The sequence below is a fragment of the Galeopterus variegatus genome, unplaced genomic scaffold, assembly GCF_000696425.1.
Source record: "Galeopterus variegatus unplaced genomic scaffold, G_variegatus-3.0.2 Scaffold2193, whole genome shotgun sequence".
NCBI lineage: Eukaryota > Metazoa > Chordata > Mammalia > Dermoptera > Cynocephalidae > Galeopterus > Galeopterus variegatus.
Window position 1 is genome coordinate 226,630 of NW_007728304.1, and position 25,625 is coordinate 252,254.

At 37.5% G+C, this 25,625-nt stretch overlaps 2 protein-coding genes across 2 annotated transcripts in view; one reads left to right on the forward strand and one right to left on the reverse strand.

Annotated features, from left to right (window-relative positions):
* The first annotated feature begins 3,960 nt into the window (after positions 1–3,960).
* Positions 3,961–5,125, forward strand: LOC103597093 (chromosome unknown open reading frame, human C2orf88). Its single transcript, XM_008580891.1, has one exon. It carries the CDS (start codon positions 4,120–4,122, stop codon positions 4,405–4,407), a length of 288 nt encoding a protein of 95 aa, XP_008579113.1. The 5' UTR covers positions 3,961–4,119; the 3' UTR covers positions 4,408–5,125.
* Positions 5,126–9,164: 4,039 nt separating this feature from the next.
* HIBCH (3-hydroxyisobutyryl-CoA hydrolase) overlaps positions 9,165–25,625 on the reverse strand; it is a gene marked incomplete at its 5' end in the record, with an annotated part of 71,279 nt that continues 54,818 nt past the window's right edge. The window contains 3 exons of the mRNA XM_008580893.1: positions 9,165–9,511; positions 12,330–12,363; positions 16,385–16,504. Of these exons, the coding sequence (XP_008579115.1) occupies positions 9,396–9,511; positions 12,330–12,363; positions 16,385–16,504 (270 nt within the window). The remainder of the gene's footprint in view (positions 9,512–12,329; positions 12,364–16,384; positions 16,505–25,625) is intronic.

Genomic DNA, 25,625 nt, shown 5'->3' on the forward strand with positions numbered 1-25,625 from the left:
GACAGACCAACCACAATTTGAAAAACAAGTCATTGACAGGAAGCTCACTACATTTTGAGATATTCCTCTTTTCTGTATTAGCAAGACTTTGTTTACATGGAACTGACAACAGCTTCCTTGGACCTGTTTCTCATTAGTCCTACTTTTGCAAAAAGCCCTCCAATTCGTGAAATTATATACAGGATTTTTTCTGTAAAAAAGATCTAAAACTTTCATCAGAGTCTGAAAAAAGTCCTTGACCAAAAATAGTTAAGAAACTACTTTTCATTTTCCTGTGAGGATATATATTACGATACTGGAGGAACTGTTGCTGACCGAACTTAAATATTTGTGGTCATAAATAGGAGTGGCCAGGTGAGCCACATGGTACCTAAAGTAGAGGCCAGAAGGGTTGAGGGAAACGTCTGCTTGGTTTTTTTCCTCCAGCTGGAGGACCTGGTAAATGAAATGAAGTACTGACACCTGACTTAAGAAATCTATCACCTGATTCTGTTAAAAAACCCTAAATGACTGTTGGCATTCTTATAGTTCTCTCAATTATAATCTTAAAATAACTATTAAAATTTTTAGTTAACTTAAGATAATTAATAACTTGAACTTAGGAGGTTTAGAGAACAAATCTGGAGATAAGGAAACAATACTTACTGAACACCTTCCAAGTTCCAAGGCAGTTCTAGATGCTTTACGTATAGAATCTAACTTAATTTTTATGATGACCGTCTGAGGTAGAGCACAGTTTACAGATAAAATCATACCACATAGCTCTACCCAGGTTTATTAAAATCTCTAACACTGTCCTTTCACTTGCTATTTTCTCTGCCTCTCCATTGAGAAACTTTGGCCCCAAGTGTGAGCACAGAAGAGTCATCCCGAGACTGCCCCATTGGTACACCATTGTGTGTCCACACTATGTGTTCCGTGTGCCTGAGGACGAAATCAGCTACTCAGTTTCTAAAGACCAAATAGTAGTGTTCTTTTGGTGACCTTCAGACTGACCAAAATCCTATTTTGTATTTTCTAGTTTTTACTTTTTGGTGAAAGAGAAAGAATATTAAATTTAAATTGAGTCCATTTCTGTTTGCTGTTTAACTGTGTCATTTGATCCTGTTACGAATTTACAGTCCAAGTCAGTGATTGTCAGTATTCCCAGTACAGAGACCTCCACTTAATGTCCAATTTTCATGAGAATCCCCTACAAGAAAGAAAATGTACTCTTAGTACCCATGATTAGAGAATGACAAACATGCTATTAGGAACTCAGCTATATATTTTTTAATGAACTCAGTTCTAAGTTTTTAATCAATTGGCATTTTTATTATAGCTACACTGAAATTTGAAAGAGACTACATATATGCATAAGACCTTTTATAAGACTACAACATGGTTATTATATGGAGATTTGCGTTAATTCAGGGTACGGCCCATTTTGAGCCAAAACTTGATATATAAGACATTTTGGAAATCTGTGTAAAGGCTTAGAATATGACATAAAATGTGACAACAGAAAAATAAACTATCTCTGTTAATCTAGTATTTAAGATGAACTTTCAGGGATTCAGCAACCTGTTAGTTACTAAGAAGATTTTAGAAGTTACTTTTATTTTGACAGAGCTTTGTGTTTGGGCCCCACTCAAAGCCAAGTTGTGGCTTTTTGGGGGGATACTTCCCATGGGATACCTTCTCCAGGAGCTTACTACTTCTGATGACATTGTACCCAGGGTGGAGGACCACAGCTTCAAAATCAACTATAAAGAATAGGCTCTAGTAAGTCAAATTTTCTCTTTGAAGGCCCCAACAAAAGGCCCAGTGGTTGCCAGACGCATTTCTGAGGGAAGTGCCAGAGCTGTGGCCTGACACACTTTATATATTTAGTACTTTGAGGCTTCAAAGTAACATTGAAGGAAACATGTAAAAAGGACCTTCTTTCCCTCATGTTGTATGACCATGTGATGTGTATGTATGTCTCTGTGCATTGGGATTCAGGAGGGAGACGGAGTGGTGGGAGGAAAGACACCATTAGATTTTATTATTGTCAACTGAAATAAATTAAGGACCATCTCTGGGCATCTACACTACATGTAGCCTGAGTAAGTTTTCAAAGTTCTCATCTTATTCTCTCTCCCCCCTCCCCTTTTTGATTTTATTGTTAAATAAAAATTTGAAAGCACTTACATTCTGATGGACATTGGTGCTGAACACATAGTAAACATTCAATATAGACTGGTTGGATGGTTAAGGGATGGTCTCACTAATAGCTTTTATGTATCTTGAGATTATATACTAAGGTATGAAAGATATTGGTTTAAATATTTTTGAAAAATTGTATTTTTTAGACATGTTTCTGTAATCAGCCAGTTAAAATGATAAGAAAGCCAAAACACTTCTGGTTAATATCCAGCATTTAATATATCATGCCTTGAACTGATGGCCATAGTAACTTCCCAACCTGATAGAAGAATAATACAGTCTAAAAATTAACTCAGCACGGCCAATCACGCCTGCTGTCCTAAGGCCAATCATATCTGCTGAACTATATGCATTAATGATTAACATTGTTGAAACTTTATTTCCTCATTATGAATCAACTATCTTATTAGGGAAGACTGAAATTACACAAAGCTTATTTGTCCTTCAGTGGCGTACAGGCTTAGATTGTAATTGCCTTTTCAGATGTCTATCAAGTATTTGAACAGCTGCTACTATGACTGTGAGCAGTAAATGCTATGGATAAACTTTTTTTCTCATTTGGGACTGACTTTAAGGATCACACTTCCTTATTCATGATAAATTTTAAGAGGATTCTGTGGGATGGAAACTATAGAGCTAAAACAGAATATTCTGATGACTCTGCTCACCACCTTTTATTTATCTGACCCTCATTGATTTTTCTAATCTTTTTCAGGTTAGCTATGTTCAATTCCCTTAGCCATCCCTCACAGTACAAAATAGATACTATGGTTAAGTCATTACATGCTGGACATGCACAACTGAGACAGTCCCCATCTTAAAGGAGTTCAGTCTAGTAAACCAGACAGACATCACACACATCCCTTGTTCCATTTTTGAAAAAAAGTTGTTTTGTACTGTTTTAATCACCCCCAAGTCCTATCTTAAGAGAAGTTCATTCAGTGACAACACCCACTTGGGAAGCTTAAAAGACACGTCACAAGCATTGTAGCTACTTACTGTCCAAACGTCGAACAACGGTAGGAATGACATTACTCAAGAGAGAAACCTTTAACCTTATTTTAAATTAATCTAAGCTTTTCATATATAATATTTAATTTAGGAGAAAAAGATATGTGACTTTGCTATTCTTAACCTGTGTTGTTTCGAGTTGGCACTAGTGTAAAGACCATCATTCTCTGCTTCTCTTTGAGTTATAAATATCTGACCAGGAGAAAAAGCCTGACTCTTAATAGCAGTCCAAGATGTGCAGGCTCATAAGGTCTGGGGCAGGAACAAATCTTGATATGCTTGTGTCCACTGACAGTATAGATCAAACGTTTTCTGTAAAGAGCCAGATAGTAAATATTTCAGCCTTTGCAGGCCATGATCTATGTCAGAACTCTTCAGTTCTGCCATTGTAGCATGAAAGCAGCCATAGACTATATATAAACAAACGAGCATGTCTGTGTTCTGATAATTTATGAAAACAGGCAAAAATGATCTGTCGTGCTGTCCCTTGGTACAGATAAATAAATCTAAGCTAGCAAAAAGCTTAGTCACTAAAGACGTTGAAAAATGTTTTCCTGTTTTGTAAATTGCCATTTTTATTGAGTGATTTTCTTTTTCTTCTGTTGATAAGAAAAAAGCTGCTTGTTGTTACTCCATATTTCCTCCAAGTGATAAAATGGTGAAAAGGACTTTTGCAGTATTTCTACATGCCACTGAATGGTACGTTACTTTGCATTCTATAACTTCAAAATGAAACTTTCCTTCTCTTGACAGATAAACACAACAAGTGAAGAGTGGTAAAAAGGAACACTGATTACTGAAGTGGCCTGGAGAGGGAAAGCACTGGTCAGTATCACGTGGATGAACCCTCACTGTCTTCCAAAGATGCTGTTGAATTAGTCTTTGCCTGCCTTCCTTCACTTAGCCAAAGCTATTCATAACATGGGCTGCATGAAATCAAAGCAAACTTTCCCATTTCCTACCACATTAGAGACTGAGAAGCGGCATGAGAGTGAAGAGAACTTTACACCAGACGAGAGATTTCTACCCCGGATGTCTTCTCTGGTTAATGTCAAAGAGGAAGTGAAAGAAGCCCCAGAGACCAATATTGTGGTCTTGGAATATGCACACCACCTGTCCCAGAAAATCATGCATGAAGCCTTGCAGCAGTGGGCATGCAATAACATTAAGTACTATGACATCCCATACATTGAGAGTGAGGGGCCTTGATGCTGTAGGATGATGACACCTTCTTGAACTGTGGATATAGTTGGTGCTAGTTTAAATACATGAAACAAAAGCAAAAATTGGTGTGAATATAAAGAATTCCATCTGGATGTAAAAACATGTCTCTGATAATGTCACTTGTGTAGGAATACTTAGGATGAAATGTGTTTTAAGCAGTTCTGTGTTAACAGCAATTTCTATCTGCTTGGTCTTGTATTTTAGTCATTGGAAGGGCTAAACAGACGTCCTCTGGCAGCCAGTAATCAGCTGTATGTCACACCACTTTCCTCCTGAGGCAGTAATGGCATCACCAAAGAAAACAGTGAAGAACAAAAAGTGCCCCAAGTTTCAAATGGGTTATTTACACCCAAAAAAGCCCAGATATGAAAAGGGTTTTTCTCAAAATTCCTCAGCAAGTGAGAGGCACTCAAGCCATAACGCTCAGCAGTGGGTCTTATTTGTCAAAACCATTTGTGTCAAGGATCCCCACTTCTTGACACAGATAACCTAGCATGGGAAGCAACCCATGTAGATAGGTCCACATTGAACCCTGTCCTTAATTAAGAACTTCTATTTTGTAGCTGAAAAGCATCACTACCACCTTAAACTTTAGGGCCCTAACTAACAACAGCTGTTACTGGATGACTCAGACTTTGTGTATAAAGCCTTCTTAAAAAGGTACCATTTAAAGAAGCCATGATATTAATGTTCATTGCATTGAACTAAGAAGCCCAGTGATATAACTATACAAAATACCAGGTATGGGCACCTTTTATGAACAGCAATCCAATATATCTTTTGTTTGTTTGTTTGTTTGTTTGTTTGTTTTTGTTTTTGTGACCGGTAAGGGGATTGCAACCCTTGGCTTGGTGTCGCCCGCACCGCACTCAGCCAGTGAGCGCACCGGCCATCCTCATATAGGATCCGAACCCACGGCAGGAGCGCCACACTCTCCGGAGTGAGCCATGGGGTCGGCCCAACAATCCAATAAATCTTAAAAAGTCTGCAAGGTGGAAAGCAGAACCTGGTCTCAGTGCTAATTGTGCATTAAGTTTTACTTTCTCAGAGATTCAGAGAGCTTGTCTATGAGCACTTGTTTCCAGTTTTTTATTGACTAGTGGGGTAGTCACCATTCAAATTACTGTGGGACCAGATAATGCATGAGGACTTATAGTTGAATTACAAAACAGAAAAGATGGAACACTTCTTCAGGGAGAGTACTCACATTTTTTTTAGTGGTAACATGTTCATAGGGCATTTATAGCAATATACTATTTTCATAAATTTTGCTAACTTCGGGGAAAGCTATGTTTTTTTTTTCTTTTTCACTTTTACTGTCAGCCACACACATGCTTTTTATTATTTTTTTAAAGGATTAAATACTGTTTGAACATCAACAGTAACAGAAAATTTGGCAGTGGGGAGAAAGATACTGAGAAGACATAACTTGTGGGAAAATTGGGATGAGTCTCTAGAATTAACTTTTCATCAAGATTTGCTACACATTGAATTTAATTGGAAAGGAAACTATTTAAGCTGTGTATGTTAGCTCCTTTTATTAAAATATACCATTGTCATTGAAATCTAAAGGCAGGCAGAAAAAGGCTTATGACCTCTTTAATGAGATAACTATTTGGCTTGTAAGCAGGCAGAAGATCTACCTCTAACTTCAACAATACTTTGAAATCCACAATCTAATAGAGTGAATTGTCCAAGTTACATGAGCAAAAAAAAAATTACCTGAAATGAGTAATGTGCCATCTTTTAGTTGACTTTGGACACCTGATCATTCAACTTTAATTCCCAGGATTTACACTGTCCCATTAAACTTGCAATTTACCAACTTATATAATAGGAAACCAGCCATTCCTGTTCATACAAGGATCTGAAGTCATAAGGCTAAGGGCAGAAAGTTTCCCATAAGTACAAAACATTTCCAGCTTATGAAGAAAAGTTTAGGTTTTTGAGTGTTTATACTAATAACTCAGACAAATGCCCAGATGATGATGTTTTTCATTCATTTTATATCTCATGTCAGGACACATTTGCTGTAAAGTCATGTGCTGGTTCAAAGATATAATTAGGTACACAAAATGATACATATGGTAAGAACACAAAGCCATATAAAGCAGCATGTCACACTAAATTTTTCAGTATAGAGACAGAGACTAGTGAGTTTTGGTTATATCTAAGTATTTTAACTTAAAGTTCCTTCTTTGCCCTGGGCCCCTATTTGCCAGGGGTGTTACAGTGATGCCTGCCAGATCCATATCTAGCTAGAAATATAATTTGTTTCTACTCTCAGCAACTGTGGCAGTATAGTTCTATCACCGAGCACCTCCTTCCATCCCTGAATCATATTTTAATAGAGTATATATCTTGTGTACTTCCAACAGACTTATCTTTGAAATATATGCTTTATTATACATATGTCAACCCATGAACAGGAACTACAAGACTTGCATAATCAGTAAGTCAGTAGATAAACCAAGTTGGAGACAGGCGGGGGGAGAGAACTGAATAAACAAATTTACACTACATTGATAGTTAGCTCATCAAGGTATAGTCTGGCCTAGGATGGATGAGAACATCTTTGATAGGATTATTAGCCTTATTTCATACCTTTATATTGCCATAGTGGCTTTACTTCATTTTGAAGGTCTTTCATGAAAAACAAGAGTAGAGGGGCTGTTGAGAAGGAAGGAGACATATAAAGCAGAAAGAATTATTAGCTACTGGAAAGAAACATTTAGAACATCCAACTACCAGCACAACAAAAACCTCCAGGTGTCAACTGTGGATACAAATTATCAGGAAAACAAATGTGCCAATTCCTTATTTAAGACTCAGATGATAATCCCACAAATATGCTTCACAGCTGCCTTCCCCAGTTGTCTCTCATGTACTGTTAGCTTTCAGTTACATGTCTTTAATTCTAGAATTCTCCACTTTTAGTTGCCTTATCAGTTCTTAGCAAACTGCCTATAGGTATTAGCACTTAAAGCACAATTTTGAAGGGGACAAAAATGATTATCATCTTAGTCCCAAAGAATTTGTCAATTTGCCTTATTACTGTTAAAAGTAGACACACTAAATGAAGTAGCATGATACTCATACATCCTACTCAGTGTCATTGGCATTTTATGAGATGGGGAGAACTGGACTTTTGTATTACATAGTTTTAGAAACCAAAAGTTAGAGACACTTTATTAAGTAATATCAAGGAACAGTAACTTAAAAACAAAGTTCTAACAAATATATTGTTTGCTTAATCATAATGCCCTCATCCTGCATTTGAATGACCAAATAGGACATGTCTTCCCTGGAGCCGTGGGCACTGGCTCAGAAGAACTACCTGCGTCTTAATTAACAAAACTCAAGTTTTGTTAGCAAATTCTCTTCCCTCTAAGACTTTAGCTATGAAGTGGTATATTTTTTCCAAATATTTTTGTGGAAACCTCTTTTTTGTAACTGTACAATAAAAGTCCAGTTGCAACGAACTAGCTATGAGTTTTTATTTAATTGAAATAAGTAAATGCTTTTCAACATTGTGTACTTTCAAATTAAGACATTTTGTGCATTGCTAACAAATGTAAAGTGAATAAAAATCCACTTACGCAAATAATTTCTTGGATCATTCAGGTCCAGTTTAGGAGCTTTAAAAATATAAATGTAACCATGTCTAATATCATGGTATCTTTATTCCAAATCTGTTCCTGAATATTTTGGAAGAAAAATGTTTCATGTCAAGTAGATTAATAACTGAGAAAATTCAATGCAATACTACAATTTCCTCATCTATAAGCAGGGTGCAGAACAAGATATTTGATGTCTTTTTCAGTCCTATTGGCTTTTTGCTCTTACAAACCTGAAGTTCTCTTAAAATTTCTGAGGGGTATGGGATGAGGGAGAAACTGTGAAGTTGTTACAAAATAAATGATAACTTGGTCTTTAATTTAAAAATTATTCTTACCTAGAACTTAACTTTAAGGTCCTGAGTCTGGAACACCCTGCAGTTTCTTACATATGTTAAAAACACTTATTTTGTTAACAGTATGAATTATTGAAGATATTTATATTTTGAACAGAAGTCTTGTTTTCAATTTTTTTCTTCTGATTTGAACCTTATATAAGGACAATTAACTGTTATCACACAAGAGTTTGATGTAAGTTACAAAAAGCAGAGTGTCTCTATCTTAGACAGTGGAGTTTCCTACTTCCTCATTCTGCCAGATTAGCAAATATTGCAAATAACAAGAAATAATGCTTTCATTTCCACCACAGGAAGGTATTCTGATTACTTTAGGGCAGGTGAAGCCTGAATTAATAATACTGAAGAGATTACTTCATAAAAACCTTTTCTCTTTGCCCGAGATTTGTAATGTTTATAAAAGGAACTTTCTGTAATAGTAACTCAATTGTTTTAAAATACACTCATTTATGGAGGAAATTCCAGAAAGCATTAACACAGTACCAAAAAAAAAAAAAATTCAGGCTCTTTATTTTTAATAATCTATACCTAAGTTTTTTAATCAACATACAAACCACTACTGAACATAAAATTCCCATTTCAATTATATATACTCATACTAACTCAAGAGACTCTCTAAAGACCTTCAAATTTTCCCACCTTCTAAAACAGCAGTTGCCAAATTTTTTCTGACCTGAACCAGATCGTAAATATTTTAGGCTTCACAGGCCATACAATCCCTGTCACAACTACTCAGCTCAAAGCAGCCATAGATAATACAACAGATAAGTATAGCTATTTTCCAATAAAGCTTTATTTATTTATGGACATTGATATTTCAATTCATATAACTTTCATGTCAAGAAATATTAGTCTTGATTTCTTCTCCCAACCAGTTAAAAATACAGAAACCATTCTTAGCTTGCAGGCTGTATTAAAACAGACAGTAGGCCAGATTTGGCCTACCTGCTGTAGTTTTCCAACTCTTGCTCCAGAATATACCTTAAAAGGCCAAGTCACCTCAAAATTTCAAATCATTGCTTCCCAGAGATTTAAAGTGATCATTCAAATCTTCATCAGTAACTTCTTTTAGATCAGCTGGTTTCCAATTTGGACTCTGGTCTTTATCAATTAAAACTATCAAGAGAAGATACAGTTGTTAGTACATTTCTTTCTGGTATTACCAGATTTTAATTACTGAATTGACATAAACTATCTTGTACTAGGCATATTTTTCTATAGTACATTTTTCCTGCAAAGTTTAAGTTTTTATACATGTTCTAATTTTTCTTCTAAATTAAACCCCCAAAGAATATGGATGGATAGTAATATACTGATGATGACTAATGTGGATATTTTCTAACGTTCTAAGCCTCATGTCTCTCACTGTAATAAAGCCTACTGGACTAATCCAGTGGTTTAACATCATAACTGTTTTTTCTTCTTCAAAGAGAATTGTGAGTGAAATCCCCGTGTTATAAAACAGCTAAAACCAGAGCTGATGTGTTTTAAAGGGAAGGCAGGGGAGGGCAGCGAGCCCACATCTGCCTTCTAACCTCCTCCACAATGGGTTTTAGGAGGAAAATTATTTGCTTAAGGTAGAGAAGGGGACTTTATGAATAATTAAATATGGATACTGCTGTTCTACTGAATTCTGTAGTTAAGACAGCTCTGAATTTAAAAATCAGACCACCTTCAGGTTTATCATGAAACCTTCTACTATTTCAGTGTAGTCATCACTTAGTGTAGCCACATAGTATCCCCACAGGATTAGAAGAATGAGGCGATCTGTAACCTCCTAAAAAAAAGGGGGGGGGGCAATAGCCATTTCCTGGTTGTGAAAGTATACTATAGTTATACAAATATTATCACTTGGGAAACTGGGTGGAAGGGATGCAGAAATATTATTTTTTACAACTGCAGGTGAATCTACAATTATCTCAAAAAGTTTTTTTTAAATAAAGGTATGATTGTGGCAGCGAATTTCAACCATACTTAAAATGTGCATAATTCTTTTGAAAAATGGAAATATTTAAATATACAAACTCTACAGTAAACTAGAAAAAAACTAATTTAGCATTAAAAGGCTGAAAAGTTAAAGAAGCAGTCTGGGAACCGAGGAAGAAGGCTGCTGTGGTAGATGGAGGGAAGGAAGCTTCATATACAATTAAATATGAGTACTGGAGGGTTTTGAAGGATTGGCTGCCTACTATGGGATTTTGGTTTCAGATCAGTGGTGATACTAAACACTGTTCTGATCCTTACCAATTGGAAAGTTTTATATTCTCTGGACAGCATAAACAACAATTCTGGGACATTCTTTCAACAAGAATCTTTTCCCCATACCTCCTTGAGATCTCACTGAAGGGCAAAAGGAAAGCGAATATTAACAAATTTGTGTGTTACTTTATTTCAAGCTAACAACTTTTTTTAAAAAAACCTAGAATAGATATAAAAGTCCTTGCCAAGTAGGAAGCTCAGATTTTTCAGGTCTCCTGAGATACCTACTCAAACTCCATTAGGTAGCCATCTACCTCTACTAAGATGATCCATTTTCATTTTCTTTTATGACCAGAAAGAAGTTTATTCTATACATCAGGAGGAAGAATTTTAAACAATCATTTCCCTAATTTGCTAACATTTTTACAATTAGCAAATTGTAGCAAACATTTGATTATGCAAGAACACTATACAGTCTTACCCAGAATAGATACTGCTTTCTGAGTAAATACCAGGCACTGCTAAAAGAGGAGGCAATATACTTTCTCTTCACTAAAAAGTTGTTTGATAAGCACTTGCTTTATGAATAAGAACTTGGATGCTGCTTGGCTTCAACTGTTTTTCCTTAAAATAACTGAGAGTATAAAAACAATATCTTTCTTTTAAAAGGGCTGTTATATAGTGAAATACTTTAGCAACATAACCCAAGCAGCACACAAGTCCTCTAAAATCAGATGTTTAGGCTCTAATCCACATGCAGCAAGAATTTGCAGAGAATTAGCGAGATAAATGCATATTTTACTTGGCTTCTATAAAACACATAGCCATCCTCTCTGACTCATCCCCATGTGTCTTCTGAAAGAATTTGAACCAAGTGCTTATTTCTGATTCTGTATCATGCCAGAAAGTAAGAGAATTCTCTAACAGTGAATTGGTATTTATCAAAGCTCAGAGCTCAGAAACCATACCCTTTTATTCAAATAAAAAAGTATATCCAAAGTGTGTACTATATTAAAATGATTAATAAATAAGAAAATTAGATATGCAAAATACACACAGAGGGAAACAACTCATTTTATACAACATAAATAACTTTTTATAGGGATAAGGGCTATACATAAAACGGAATTGCTGCAAGTTTGCTGGGGAAAAAAAACATCAGCCGTTTCTCTTGCTTTTTCTGAATATGCTGACTTTGGAGATGACAAAAAAAAGTGGAAAGCATTAATAACATTAGCAGACGTTACTAATTATGTCATATGGTTTTTCCCTAGCAATGTTTAACTGCTCAGGTACAGGCAAGGAAGTAGATAGGAGGGTTCAACCACTGCTCAATTTTGCCAGGCCAGTACAAGAGAGGGACGAAGGGTAAGGGACTTGAGGGCTTTTCTGCAAGGGAACAAATGCGTGTCTCAAAGGCCTTAGCAGGATGAGTTTACAACCACACACTGCACTTTTCCCATGTGACTGTAGAGGTAAGATTACCTCTTACATATAAGGTAGGGGGCAGTGACCAAGTTATGTGAATTTTTAAAACAACATTAGTTTCAAAGACTGATCTACCTTTATATCCCAGATGGTAATATTTAAAAAAACCAACAAACAAAAAATACACAAATACAATCTCTATAAAATTCTCACTAAAGCATAAAACAACTATCGTCTTTAACAGTACATGCTCACAAATCCTATTTCTCTCATAGCCAGGAAGGAAACACAACTATTTGCCACTTACCAGCTCTAACACCTTCATGAAAGTCATGACCTCCCTGAAAGAAAACCAGTATTAAATGGGGTAAATTCTGGGCATCTTTATTCCTTGTGATCTTCTCTCTCCTCTACCCACTTCAGCCTCCCACTCCCGTGGCCACAACCTGAACCATGACATTCAGAGCCTCTGGACCACCTCTGATAACCCGCCCTCTGATCACCACCTCCTAATCGTGTTTGCTCAAGTATCTCCACTGCTGCAAATCCTTGATCTTATTGAAATCCCCTGATCCTACGACTTTCTCCCTGTCTGCACTGGTTTCACTTTGCTCTTCATCCTGCCCCGTTTCCCTGTCTATTAGTATGGTCACTTTCCCTTGAAAATGCCTTCATCTCCCTCAAACCTTTTCCTCTTTTATATAGTCCTGGCAAAATTCTGACACCAGCTGAACCCTACCATTTACCTCTGCCTGCATTTGAGCAGCTAAATTTTGCTGCAGAAAGTCATAAAACTGGTTCCATTTAAAATTCATGGTAACAAATCTCAAACAGGCATGGACCACCATCCAACAATCCATAACATCTTCTGCACTCCCCAAGATAACGATTTAAACTGTTTACTGCCTTCTCAATTTCTATCCCTAGAGTATACTCTACTCTCGCTTATTCTCAGCTAATAATTTTACTCCTACTTCATTTAAAAAAGAAAAGCCCTCAGACGTGAACAGTCCTGTCTTCCCACCACTAAAACACCTACAGCCAACTGCAGCCATCTGCAACTGTTTTCACTGTCATGACTATGAAGGAAGGGACCATCCCCCTTTCAAAGGCCAGACCTCCCCTGCATTCCAATTCACATCTCCTCCTGCTTTTTCAAGGGCTTTGCTTGAGAAGGTTATCCACTTCTCTTTCTTATCCTGACATCGCCAGTGTAGGCAGTAGTTATAACTGATGGCTGAGTGCATGCGGTTCAAATGTTTGGATTCACATCCCGGTTCTACTAAACAGTAACTATGTGACCTTCGGCTAGTAATTTCTCTAACCCTGTTTCCTTACATGAAATGGCAGTATCAACACAAGGGTACTTCAAAAAGTTTGTGTAAAACTAGAATTTTAAGATATATGAATCCTTCCATGAAGTTTCTGAAGACCCCTCCTACATCCATCATAAGATTATTTTAATCCACATTCCAGCATAGTGTCTGACACACAGTAAGTTTTCAGCAAATGAACTGTATTATCCACATAATCTTTTCTCTTTTGCATCATTCCCAATGATTTATAAACATGGTCTAGTATCTTTTACCTTACAAAATAAAAAAGGAACCTCACTTGATTCCACAGTCCCAGCTTCTACTCTTTTTTCAAGAAGAAAAAGTTGTATACACACGTTGTCTCCACTTCTTCACATCCCATTCACTCACTTCCTCTCCACTTTACCGCACTCTAGCTTCTGTCCCTACCACTCCTCTGAAATGGCTTTCCAGAATCACCCATAACTTCAGTGTCACCAAATTTAAAGGATACTTCTACCTCATCTACTAGATGCTCTGGCAGTATTCGACACTGTTCGTGACTCCCTCTCCGTGAAACACTCCTCTCGTGCTTTTGTGACACCAAACTCTCCTAGTTCTCCTACTTCTCTGTCCTGTTTTTCTCATCCCACAGCTCTTTTGCTACCCCACCTCAAAATGCTGCAGTTCCTCAGGGTTCAGATCCGGGCTTTTTCATTCTCTTTCTACATGATTTCATCCATTCCATGCTCAAAACATCAGCCTGAATGATCAATCCTGTTAAAGTATAAGATTATGGCACTCCTCTGCTCAAAACCATCTAGTGGCTTCCCACTTTACTCAGAACAAAAGCCAAAGTCCTCATAGAGACCTTCAAGGCCCTGTATGCTCTGCACAGCCCTTCCCCACACTGTTCCTTATGACCTCGTCGCTCCCTCCCCACTCCCTCCCACGACCCCTTCCTCACAGCCTCCCTGCTGCTCCTAGCACAGGAGGCACAGGCCTGCACCTGCGCAGAGCTGCTTACTGGCAGCTCCCTCTGCCTGAGATGCTCTTCCTCCAAATACCTGCATGGCTCACTTCCTCACTGCCTGCAGGTCTTTCACACAAAGAACATGTCAGTGGGGTCTTCTCTGGTCGTCCTATCCACAATTCAACCCTCCCTCACCCTATATTCCATATCCTCCTTCCTTGCTTTATTTTTCTTCCTTAATATTTACAATCATATACTACATGTTTTATGTATTTATCTTCTTTACAGTCTAATTCCCCACTATAAAGTAAATTCCATGAGGGTTGGAATTTTGTGTGTTTTGTTTACATATGTATTCTTGGGACATCTAACAGTACCTAGCCCATGATAAGTACTCTTGTTAAGTAAATAAATAAATCCTCAAAGTTTTTTTTTTAATTGGTGCTAATGTCTTTCAAACATAAACCTCTAACCCATACCTCTAAGCTCCAAGTCCTAAATGTATTCTTCCCCTCACATCCATCATCAATTCTACCTCTTACATTTGTCTCAAATCCATTTACTTCTCTCCACTGCCACCACGCTCGTCTAAGCCACTACCATTTCACACCTGGATCACTGCAACAAACTCATATCTGGTCTCTACACCCACTCTTGAACCCCTCCAACCCTATCTCTACTTAGCAGCAATTATTACCTTCTTAAAGCAAACCAAATGAAAAATCAAATCACCCCCTGCCCAACCCGAGAGGCTTCTTACCATACTCACTTCTCATTCTTCAGGTCACAGATGAGTTGGCATCTCAAAGATGTCTTCCATGACCTACTAATTTAAAGCAGGTTTCCCTTTGCCTCCCCAATTCTCTCCTGTTCCTGCGTCATTCTCTTCTACCACCAACCCTATAAGTTTCCTTTAGAGCACGTACCACAATTTGTAAGTATTTTGTTTACTTTTTCTTTACAGATTCAGTAGACTAAACTCCATGAGAACAAAGGACTGTGTCTTCTCATTCAACAACATAACCATAACACTTAGCACATTACCTGGCACATAGCTAACATATTTGCTGAGAGAATGAAGCAAGGAAGGAATCAATCAATCTAGGCAGTGCACTAAAAGTGCAATGAAAAACATGGACTGTGTGAGGTATATAGGGTAGTGGTCCAGTGCAGGCACTGGAGTAAGACTGCCTGGTTTCATGTTCCTTGTCTCTGCTATACAACATTAGGCAGGTTACTTCTCTATGCCAGTTTCCTCGTCTGTGAAATGGATACAATCATAATACCTATTTAATGCAGAGAATGCATGTAAAGTGCCTGGCATAGTATCTGCCCATAATAAAACTAAACTTCAGCTGCCATTTACATTGTACAAGCAGTGACTTTAAAAAATGGCTAATAGAGCTTCATTTCTAATTAGATGAACTACTTTGAATATCTTAATAACTACTTCAAGACACTGAAGTCCATTAAGAATGTCTGCTTTCTGGTTATTAAACCAAATATTCCCTTTAGTTTATTAATCTAAATAATATGATGCTTCTTAAGGGCCCAACATAAGGGATGAGTTTATAATCTGGAAGAAGAAATAACTATGACTCTAAAATGTTTTATGAAATCAATAGTCTATGTGATTACTGTCTAATTATATTTACAAAGGCACTTTCAATGGTAATCTATTAATTAAAACATGTAACAATTAATAACTTCTATGTGTGAATTTATTTTATATACATCTCCTTATAACTAATATTTCTCATTTTACCCATAAGGGAATTCAGATTTAGAGTGTTTACGCTTCTTGTCCAAGGTCACAAAGATCATGCCTGAAAAATGGTTAATTTCTATTTTGAATTCCACATGAAGTTAGAGGCCTTCTTGTACTTCTAACATGCAAATATAATCGCTATTTCATAAAGGCTTAAATAACAATCTGGTTATCAATATTTCCATACACTGGCCTGTTGTGTTTTCATAGGGTAGATTTACAGGTATTTAAAATTTTATTTATACTTTTCTGTATTTCAGATGTTCTACAATGAACATATATGACTTTCATAACTAGAAAATGACAATTTAAAAAAAAATTCTTACCACACAAGCTTGACTTAGCCGATATTCCATAGTTAATACTTCTTGCAAGGTCTTTGAAGACCCCTCCATTAGCTGCCTTAGTGTGATCTTTAGGGATGTTGGAGACATTTTATTAATTACCTTTTGGGGAAAAAAAATTTACTCATTTTAGCCCAATAGCTCTTTTATTGTCTATAATTAACTAGCTGAGTTTCTATGTAAATGACTTAAAATATGCCCCTTAACAGTACTTTCATATGCCAAAGTCTCATAAAAGGTTATACCTTAGTCTAATCCTGACAAAGCACCAAACGAAAGTTTTCTTATCTGTTACAAAAACAAAACAGATCATTCTACAAGTAGAATAAATTCTGTACTTGTAACTTAAGTAACAAAATAAATATACATTTATCATTTGCCTGGCATAAATTATGATCCCAACTAGCCAAGGAAACAGTGATTACACTTAAATAAAATTAATACCCACCTACTAATAGTCACAGAGGACATTTTATTTTACAACGTAAAGAAGGTGAAGGAATAGAAATACAGTAGCTCTGCCTTCCCACTTTGTTACTCTAGAAAAGTGTCTTAACTGAACTATAGTCTTCACCTATAAATAAATCTACTTACCTTGGAAGAAAGGAGAGAAAACAATTCAAGTTACTTAGAGGCACTCTTCTACAGTATTTGAATATTTAATAAAATAAGAATTACAGACCCGACTCATTGGCTACAATGCTATGCCACTTTCTTTTGAAGTTAAGGATGCTATTACTAGCGTTCTAATGCATGTGTATGATTGTGACTACAATGGCTGCTGCAAGACGTCCATTATATCTTGTATATATCTGAGGCCTGCCCTTTATAATTGCAGCATATAGTTTTCAGATTTGTTGTTGAATGATTGTCTGAAAGGTTTAAACTTTATTTTTGAGTTCAAAGAATTCTCCACTTTGAGACTCCATGTTCTTTGTACCATTTAAGTCTGGCAAACAGATTCAAAGAATAGATTGAATGGATAGGACAGTATCTGACTTAGGAGTTGCTAGAGCTTAAATAGATGACTACAATCCAGGAAAAGTTCAGGGAAGATCAGTATCCAACCTAAAGCAACAGTGCTGCTAAAGAGAAGAGGAGAGGGAAAGAAAAATGATTAAGGGCTTTTATGAAACTGGTTTTTGGGGGAACTCAACCTTCTGCCCTTGGTGCTTTATGGACATTATCCCTCTTAATGCCCCAATGACAATGCTACTCCACATTCTCGCCTTTCTGGTTGCAAGCCATGAGGATGATGGCATTTCTGCAGCAGTCTGTATCCTGTGCTAAGAGGCCCCTCCTTTCTGTAGGCAAGTAGATAATGGGTCCATTCTTCAGCAGGAGCAATACCCATACTGTCTCAGGTAAATACTGAAAGAACTCCATTCACAATGCCAAAAGTATATTTAAGGGAGTGACATAGCCACCTTTCCGGCTTATCTAGTCTACAAGGTCAATGTAACTACAGTTCCCTTTCCAACAGTGCTGCAGCTCATGAGCCCACAATTACTCCTCAGCACTACCATTATGGTTAACTGCTATAGTTTCCATTTCTTCGTTTGGCACTTTATGTGCCAACTGGATTTCTCGAAACACAAAAGCATGTCTCTTGCTATAGTTCCTCAACTCCTTCCACTTGGCTACCAATTAAAATTTCATAAGAAAGGCCACTTAAGGGCCCCATTTATTTGTGCTTGTCACAAACACACACACACACATACACATGAAAAAATGGGGAAAAAAATTCATTCAAAAAGCTTTGTTGGTTCAGACATGTCATGAAATATTAATTATTTAAAGATGTTTTCATAAGACAAACATTATATAAGAAACTGGTGTGCTGACAACTCAGGGATCCTTACAGTTTCCAACGACTCTCAGTAGGCTGGCAATTCAGCACAGAGGCTTAGGGTTTAGACTCTAGGGTCAGTGAGCTCTGGGTTGGAATCCCAGCTCCATCACCTACTAGATGACTGACCTTAGTTTCCTCATTTGTAAAATGCGGGTAATGATACTACCTGCCTCATAAATGATATGGCAGTATAGGACTCTGCAATATGTCAGAAACCAAGCAAAATCGGGAAGGGAAGGAATATCTATTGAGCACATTTTCTTTAGGTCTCAAAGAAATACTTTAACATGTTTAATCGCACTTTGGGAAAGGCAGTGTTATGTTCATTTTACAGATGAGGAAACCACGCTCTTGTATGAATCTGCCCAAGGTCACACAGAAAGTGAAAGAACTGGAGAAAAGAGGATGTTGAACATAATTAGCACAAATAAAAGATAAATATTTAGGTGATGGATATGTTATCTACCCTGAGTGGATCAATATATGCACGTATTGAAACAACATACTGTATTCCATAAATATGTACAATTTAAAATAAATAAATTTTTTAAAAAGAAAAGTGAAAGTGCTGGAATGCAAACCTAAGGCTGCTGACTCCAAAGCCAACTTCCTTCTACTATGTGAAGCTATAAAAGTAGTCAAGGATGTCAAAGGCTGAAGAGAAGGCAAAAAAGAAAAAGGATGAAGAAAGGACATTGTATCAGGTAACAAAAGAAGTGAATAAAAGCTTGTTTGTGTAATTTTGATGGCAAGGGAGAAGACAAAGTCAGGGTGGTAGCTTGAGGAAAAAGAGGGACAAGAGATTTTTTTTTTAATTCAACAATATTACTGCATCTACTATGCGTTTAGATGCTTCAAGGGAAACAATAATAAACAGGACATGGTCCTTGCATTCAAAGAGCATTATCAGTACTACAATCACTGCCCTTTGGGTAAGAACCTTAGGAACTCTTCTTTTGCCAAGTTTTATCAAGCCCTGGGGGACATCCAACAATAGGAAAACTCAGGATATTGCCTCTACCTCTCCCCTCAGGAGTCTCCTTGAACACCCAGAGTGATACGCATTATCAATAGAAAAACAATATTCAACAAGCCTACTGATACAATTAGATGAATATTCAATACACCTATTGATACAACTAGAAGAATTCTATCAAGTAGGCCTCAGGGTTGACTGAAGGCTATACAGATATGCCTAACTCTTCCTATGATTCACTATGTGATCTTAGAAAATTATCTTTTTTGAGTTTTTTCCTTTATAAAATAAAATGGCATTTATAACATTTTCTAAAAGACTAGGCTCTCTCAGATTTAATTCCAAAAGAAGGAAGCTATTATGGTTAATTTTGTGTTTAACTGGGTCATGGGATGCCCAGATATCTGATTAAACATTACCTCTGAGTGTGTCTGTGAGGGTGTTTCTGGATGAGATTAGCATTTGAGGTGGTAGACTTTGAGTAAAGCAGATGACCCTTCCCAATGTGAGTGGGTATCATCAAATCCATTAAGGCCCTGAATAGAACCAAAAAAATGCAGAAAGGTTGGATTAGGCATCCCTTTCTCTCTGCCTGACTCCTTGAGCTGAGAAATCAATCTTCTCAGACCTTCAGACTTGGACTCAAATCTACACTACCAGCTCTCCATTTCTCAGGCCTTCAAACTACACCATCAGCTTTCCTGGGTCTCCAGCTTACAGAGATCAGATCATGAGACTTCTCAGCCTCCATAATCGCTTGAGCCAACCTTATAATAAATGTCTTTCTAGATACTATATATATATCTAGAAAGATATTTCTATATACAAAATATGTAGAAAGAGATTTATATAGATATATATACATATATATATTTTTAAACATGTATCTCATTGGTTCTGTTCTCTGGAGAACACTGACTAACACAGAACTCTAACATTTTGGAATTCATGTATACTTATTTATTTATTTATTCTTCCAAATTTTATTTTATTTTGTCAATATACAATGTGGTTGATTATTGTGGCCAATTAAGAATTAATGTATATTTAGATCATTTTACTTTTTAAAAATGCATTAAAAAATAGAACTGATACTTACTTCCAATAAATAGGAAATGAGGGCCTAAGAAGCTAATTGAAGGAAACAAATTGGCTTGTTCTCTGTCTAACTCAAAGTAATACATAAAGGTGTAGAATGAATATACATGGGTGTAATTTTGCTCTCTCTGAATAACAGCTACAGTATATTTCAAATCTGCTAACATGCTGTGAGGTAAATTTTCTAATCCCTCCATTAAGAAACCAAATTCACTATTTCTAAAAACTTTCTGTGAACTGCTAAAAATACCACTGAGAAAAAAGTGTAAGTAAACCACAGACATTAACCACTTAAGAAGTATTCAGTGTAGTTTCCACATTATGGAGGTCAGAGGGGAAGGACAAATCATTTGTTCATTTTCTGATAACAAAAAAATCTACTCTGACCAGGTCAGCTAATTGCACTACCTTGGAAGATCTGGGATAAGTCAGTAGTCACATCTGCACGTCCTGGAAAATGTTACCCTAGGACCATTTTTACTTAGAAGCAGACATAATGGCACCACAAAGGCATGAAACAACCCAGAATGCTTCTTGTAACCCTTACCCTAGATCCCTGCACATAGGACATAACCTAGTAACAATCTCAAATCTATATGTCACATGCAACCAATAGAAAAACCGAAGTGATTAGGTGGGGCTTTCTCTCTCTCTCCTCTTTAAGTCTTCCCCCTTCTTGTGATTATGAAATGTTAAGTTCTGCTGGCTCCCTTCCAAGTGCATTTCTCAGGGCAATGAAAATTAAAACCACAGGGCAATGCTATTTTATATACCCCAGAATAACGAAAATGAAAAAGACAAATAATATCAAACTTTGGTAAGATTGCAAAGCAACTAGTGTTAGAATATAAATTGGTACAATCATATTAGAAAATTATTTGACAGTAACTACTAAAGATGAATGTACACATATCTGATGATTTTGCAGTACTGCTCCTGGGTATATACCCAACAGAAACGTGTACCTGTTACCAAAAGGCATACACAAAAATGTTCACAGCAGCACTATTTCTAACAGTAAAAACTTGCAAATAAATGTCCAGCCGTAGAAATGAATAAATAAAGTGTGATATATCACTCAATGGAGTATCTTATAGTAATGAATGAACAAACTATTGCTACATAGGTACGACGTGGATGAATCTCATAATGTTGAGCAAAAGAAGCTAGACACAAAGCTGTATAATCTCACTTACATAAAATAAAATGTATGGTGTAAAAAGCCAGTATAATGGTTATCATAGGGGAGGATAGTGACTGGAAGAGGGCACAGATGGGATATTCGGGGTGCTCTGTAATTTATTCTAAGTGTTGGTTATTGTATTAGTCAGGGTTCTCCAGAGAGAAAGAACCAATAAGATATGTGTAGAAATATTTGAGAGGGGATTAATGAGGGTTATTGGCTCCCACAATTGTGAAGGCAGAGCTGTCCCACGACAGGCCATCTGCAAACTGGATGCTGGTAGCATGGCTCGGTCCAAGTCCAGAAGCCTCAGAGCCAGGGAATCCAATGGTGTGATTCTTAGTCCGAGGCCAAAGGCCTGACAGCCAGGGGTGCCACTGGTGTTAAGTCCTGGAACTTAACAGGAAAGGCTGAATAGTCTTGAGTTCAGATGTCCATGGACAGGAGAGAAGAATGATCCCAGCTCCAGCCAGTAGAGGAGATTTGTCTTTTCCTCCGATTTGTTCTCTTTGGGCCTGCAGCAGATTGGATGGGGCTTCCTCATATTGAGGGCGGATCTCTCCTACCTAGTCCACTAAGGCTCACATGCTAATCTCTTCTGGAAAAACCCTCACAGACACACCCCAAAATAATGCTTTAAGCAGGTTTCTATGTATTCCTTAATCTAGTCAAGTTGATATCTAAAATTAACCATCACAGTTAAGTTCATATGAAAAAATTTTGAGCTATACATATATGATTTCAGTATTTTTCTGTATGTTATGCTACAAAAATATGAATTTTTGAAGTACACATACTTGTAAAAAAACTTACTGAATTCAGCTCTTTATTATAATATAAATAAGGCCCCTCACTATCCCGCCACAATCATCTTTCTGGCCACATTTTCTGATACTTTACTCCTTGTTCCTCACTCTGCATTCTCTAAACATCTGTCCTTTGAGTATGTGGTTTGTTCTGTCTGGAATACTCTTCGCCACTTGGCAACTCACAACATCTTCTAGACTTTGCTCAGATGTCTCTTCCTCTGTGAAGCCTTTCGGAATCCCTCTATCACTGCATGGACATCCACAGCAATCCATGCAAGCCTCTATTTTAGCAGCACTAGAACACACTGTATTATAGTTGTCTATTTATGTGTGTGTTCCACTAGATTGTGAACGCTAAGAACAGGTACTTTCTGTTCCTGTCATTTCTGTATCTCAATGGCCAGTACAGTTGGCACCTTACCCACTCATCTATTTGTCACACCTATCACGTGAAATGCTCTGTGATAGGTGCCTGGAGATACAGGGCTAAGTAAGCTTCTCAGGAGCTTATGTTCTGCGCTATATCTCACTCAATAAAGCAGAAAGACAGAAGAGGTAGAGAGAAAAAGACACATAACAGGATAGGAACAAGCGCATACAAGCACACAGACCTTTATGGAATAATACTGCCATTTTATGGTGTTTTACAATATAGCCCCTAAAGACCTGAAGCTGTGTTGTATTTTTGTAAGGCTTAAATGGGAAACATCTCTTAGTATTATTTGTACTTGGGATTGAACGAAGTTAAGTTGAAGGCAGAATTTTATCCACAAGTGGTAAAGTTGCATCAGCTCTTTCTTTTCTTTAAGCCCTGTTATAAAGCCCTTTCTAAAGCCCTGTTATATCCCGTCAGTTAAATAGATCTTTGATTTTTAAAACCAGTTTAAATCAACCATAGTTGAGTTATGTTTTGCTATGAATTGTGAATATTTTTCTAAATAATCATCTTGTACATTATATGCTTATATCTGTAACTCTTTCCAGAAGTGTTCAGACTGACAATAAACAAACACAAATACAAAATACTTAAACTAGAACAAGTCAAAACACACTATAAGTGCAATTTCACAGAAACATTTTTATTTATTTTCAACATTCTGAAATATATTATTATATAAAGACCAAACAGCCCTTTACTTAAAGAAATGGCACTAGTATTTCTTTTTTCTTATCTACAGTGAAAGGTTTATAGCCAGTACAAGAAGAGTACTTTTTTTGCAATCTTTAAAGCATTAATAATTTAAATAAAATGAAAAGATAGTGCTATGGTTTGAATGTAGTTTGTCTCCACCAAAATTCATGTTGCCAGAGTGGTAGTGTTGAGAGGTGGGACCTAGCAGGTCACGGGGGAGGAATCCTTCATGAATAGGCTAGAGCGAGACTCTCTCAGGACTGGATTAGTCACCAGAGAGCAGGCTGAGAGTCTGGCTTCCTTGACTCTCTTGCTTCCTCTCTCACCATGTACCCTCTTTGCACAAGCCAGCTATGAGTTGATGCAGCATAAGGCCTTCACCAGCTGCAGCTGCCCAATCTTGAACTCTGCAGCCGTCAGAACAGGAAGCCAAATAAACCTCTTTTCTTTATAAATAACCCAGCCGCAGGGCCGGCCTGTGGCTCACTGGGTGATCATGGTGCTGACAACACCAAGTGTCAATCCCCTTACCAGTCATCTTTTGAAAAAAATAAAATAAAATAAATAACCCAGACTCAGGTATTCTGTTACAGCAACACCAAACAGACAGTATCTAAAAATGCAAATACTGCTATTTCGCGGTATCCTAAATGCTCATCATAGCATTTAAAGGTCACGAAGGTCCATCAGTGGACTGGAAAACTGTTTTCTCTTTCTTTCTATATAAATTGATGCATTTTCCCTTAAGGTTTACTGTACTCTTACTCTTTCCCCAAAGGGCACAACGTGTCCATCAACACTGCCATTAAATTGCTCTTATTACTAGCAAGAAACAGTATAGTATAATGGGTACCTTTAGCAAATATAATGCACACTTCTATAGATCAAATTGTCTTTTAATATAATTTGGCATGCCATTTTTTTTTTTCCTTTTTGTCTTTTTTCGTGTCCAGCAACGGATCGCAACCCTCAGTGTCGTGCCCGTACCGGACCGGGACCGGCAACAGGATCGCAACCCTTGGTGTTGCACCCGCACCTCGCTCAGCCAGTGAGCGGGAACCGGTCTGTATGTGGGATCCGAACCCACGGCGGGAGCGCCACCACGCTCCCAAGTGGCGCACTGTAGCAGTGCGCCACCGGGCCGGCCCCTTGGCATGCCATTTTTAAAAAATAATTTTACTGATGTTTAACTTAGATATGATTAAATTCACTCATTTTAAGCACACAGTTCTGTTAAATTTGATGAAAGTATATGGTTGTATAATTACCCCCATAATCAAGATATAGAACATTTCCATCACCCCATAGAGTTCTCCTTACCCCAACCTTACCCCTTGCAACTGATCTGTTTTTTGTCCCAATAGTTTTACCTTTTTCCTTCCCAGCTCTGGCATTCTGTGAGCCTGCACACCTAACACCACGTGGACACCACCAAGGCTTATATTTTCCAAAGCCGCAGGCCCAGCCACACCTGGGGCCAATTTAGCCCCAGATAGAGTAGCCAAAGCAGCTAGGGTGCTGGTGCTGGAAGCAGCTTCCCGAGGTGGTCCTGGGCAGTGAGCCTGTGGAGGCCTCCTCAAGCCTGTTCCCCAAGACAATTCTGTCTCCCTAGATCTTTGTGCCAGAAATGGAAGAGTTGGCCCCAGAGGCTTCTGCAATGCCTTCAGGGCCTTCTTCTTCCCTTGATAATCCCTTTCCTTTGTACTAACCTTCTTAGCAACATTGGACTTTTCCTCTGAAAATGCTCTCTGCTTTTCTACCACATGGCAAGGCTACAAATTTTCCAAATCTTTATACTCTGCATCTCTTTTAAATTCTGGATTTATGTCGTGCCTTTGCTGCCATAACTCAGCATAGTCTGTTGCAAGTAGCCATGCAGCTTCTTTAACGCTTTTCTGCTTAGAAATTTCTTCTACCAAATGCTCTGGGGTTCACAGCTCCTGTTTCTACATCCACGAAGACCTAGGGCATGGACACAATGCAGCCATGTTTCTTGTCAGTTCATAGCAAAGGTGATCTTTGCCCCAGTTTCCAATAAACTCCTTCTCACTTCTGTCTGAGACCTCCTTAGAATGGTCTTTATAGTCCATATTTCTATCAGCATTCTGCTCACCACCATGAAACCAGTCTCTAAGACATTCCAAACTTTCCCTCTTCGTTTTGTTTTCTTCTG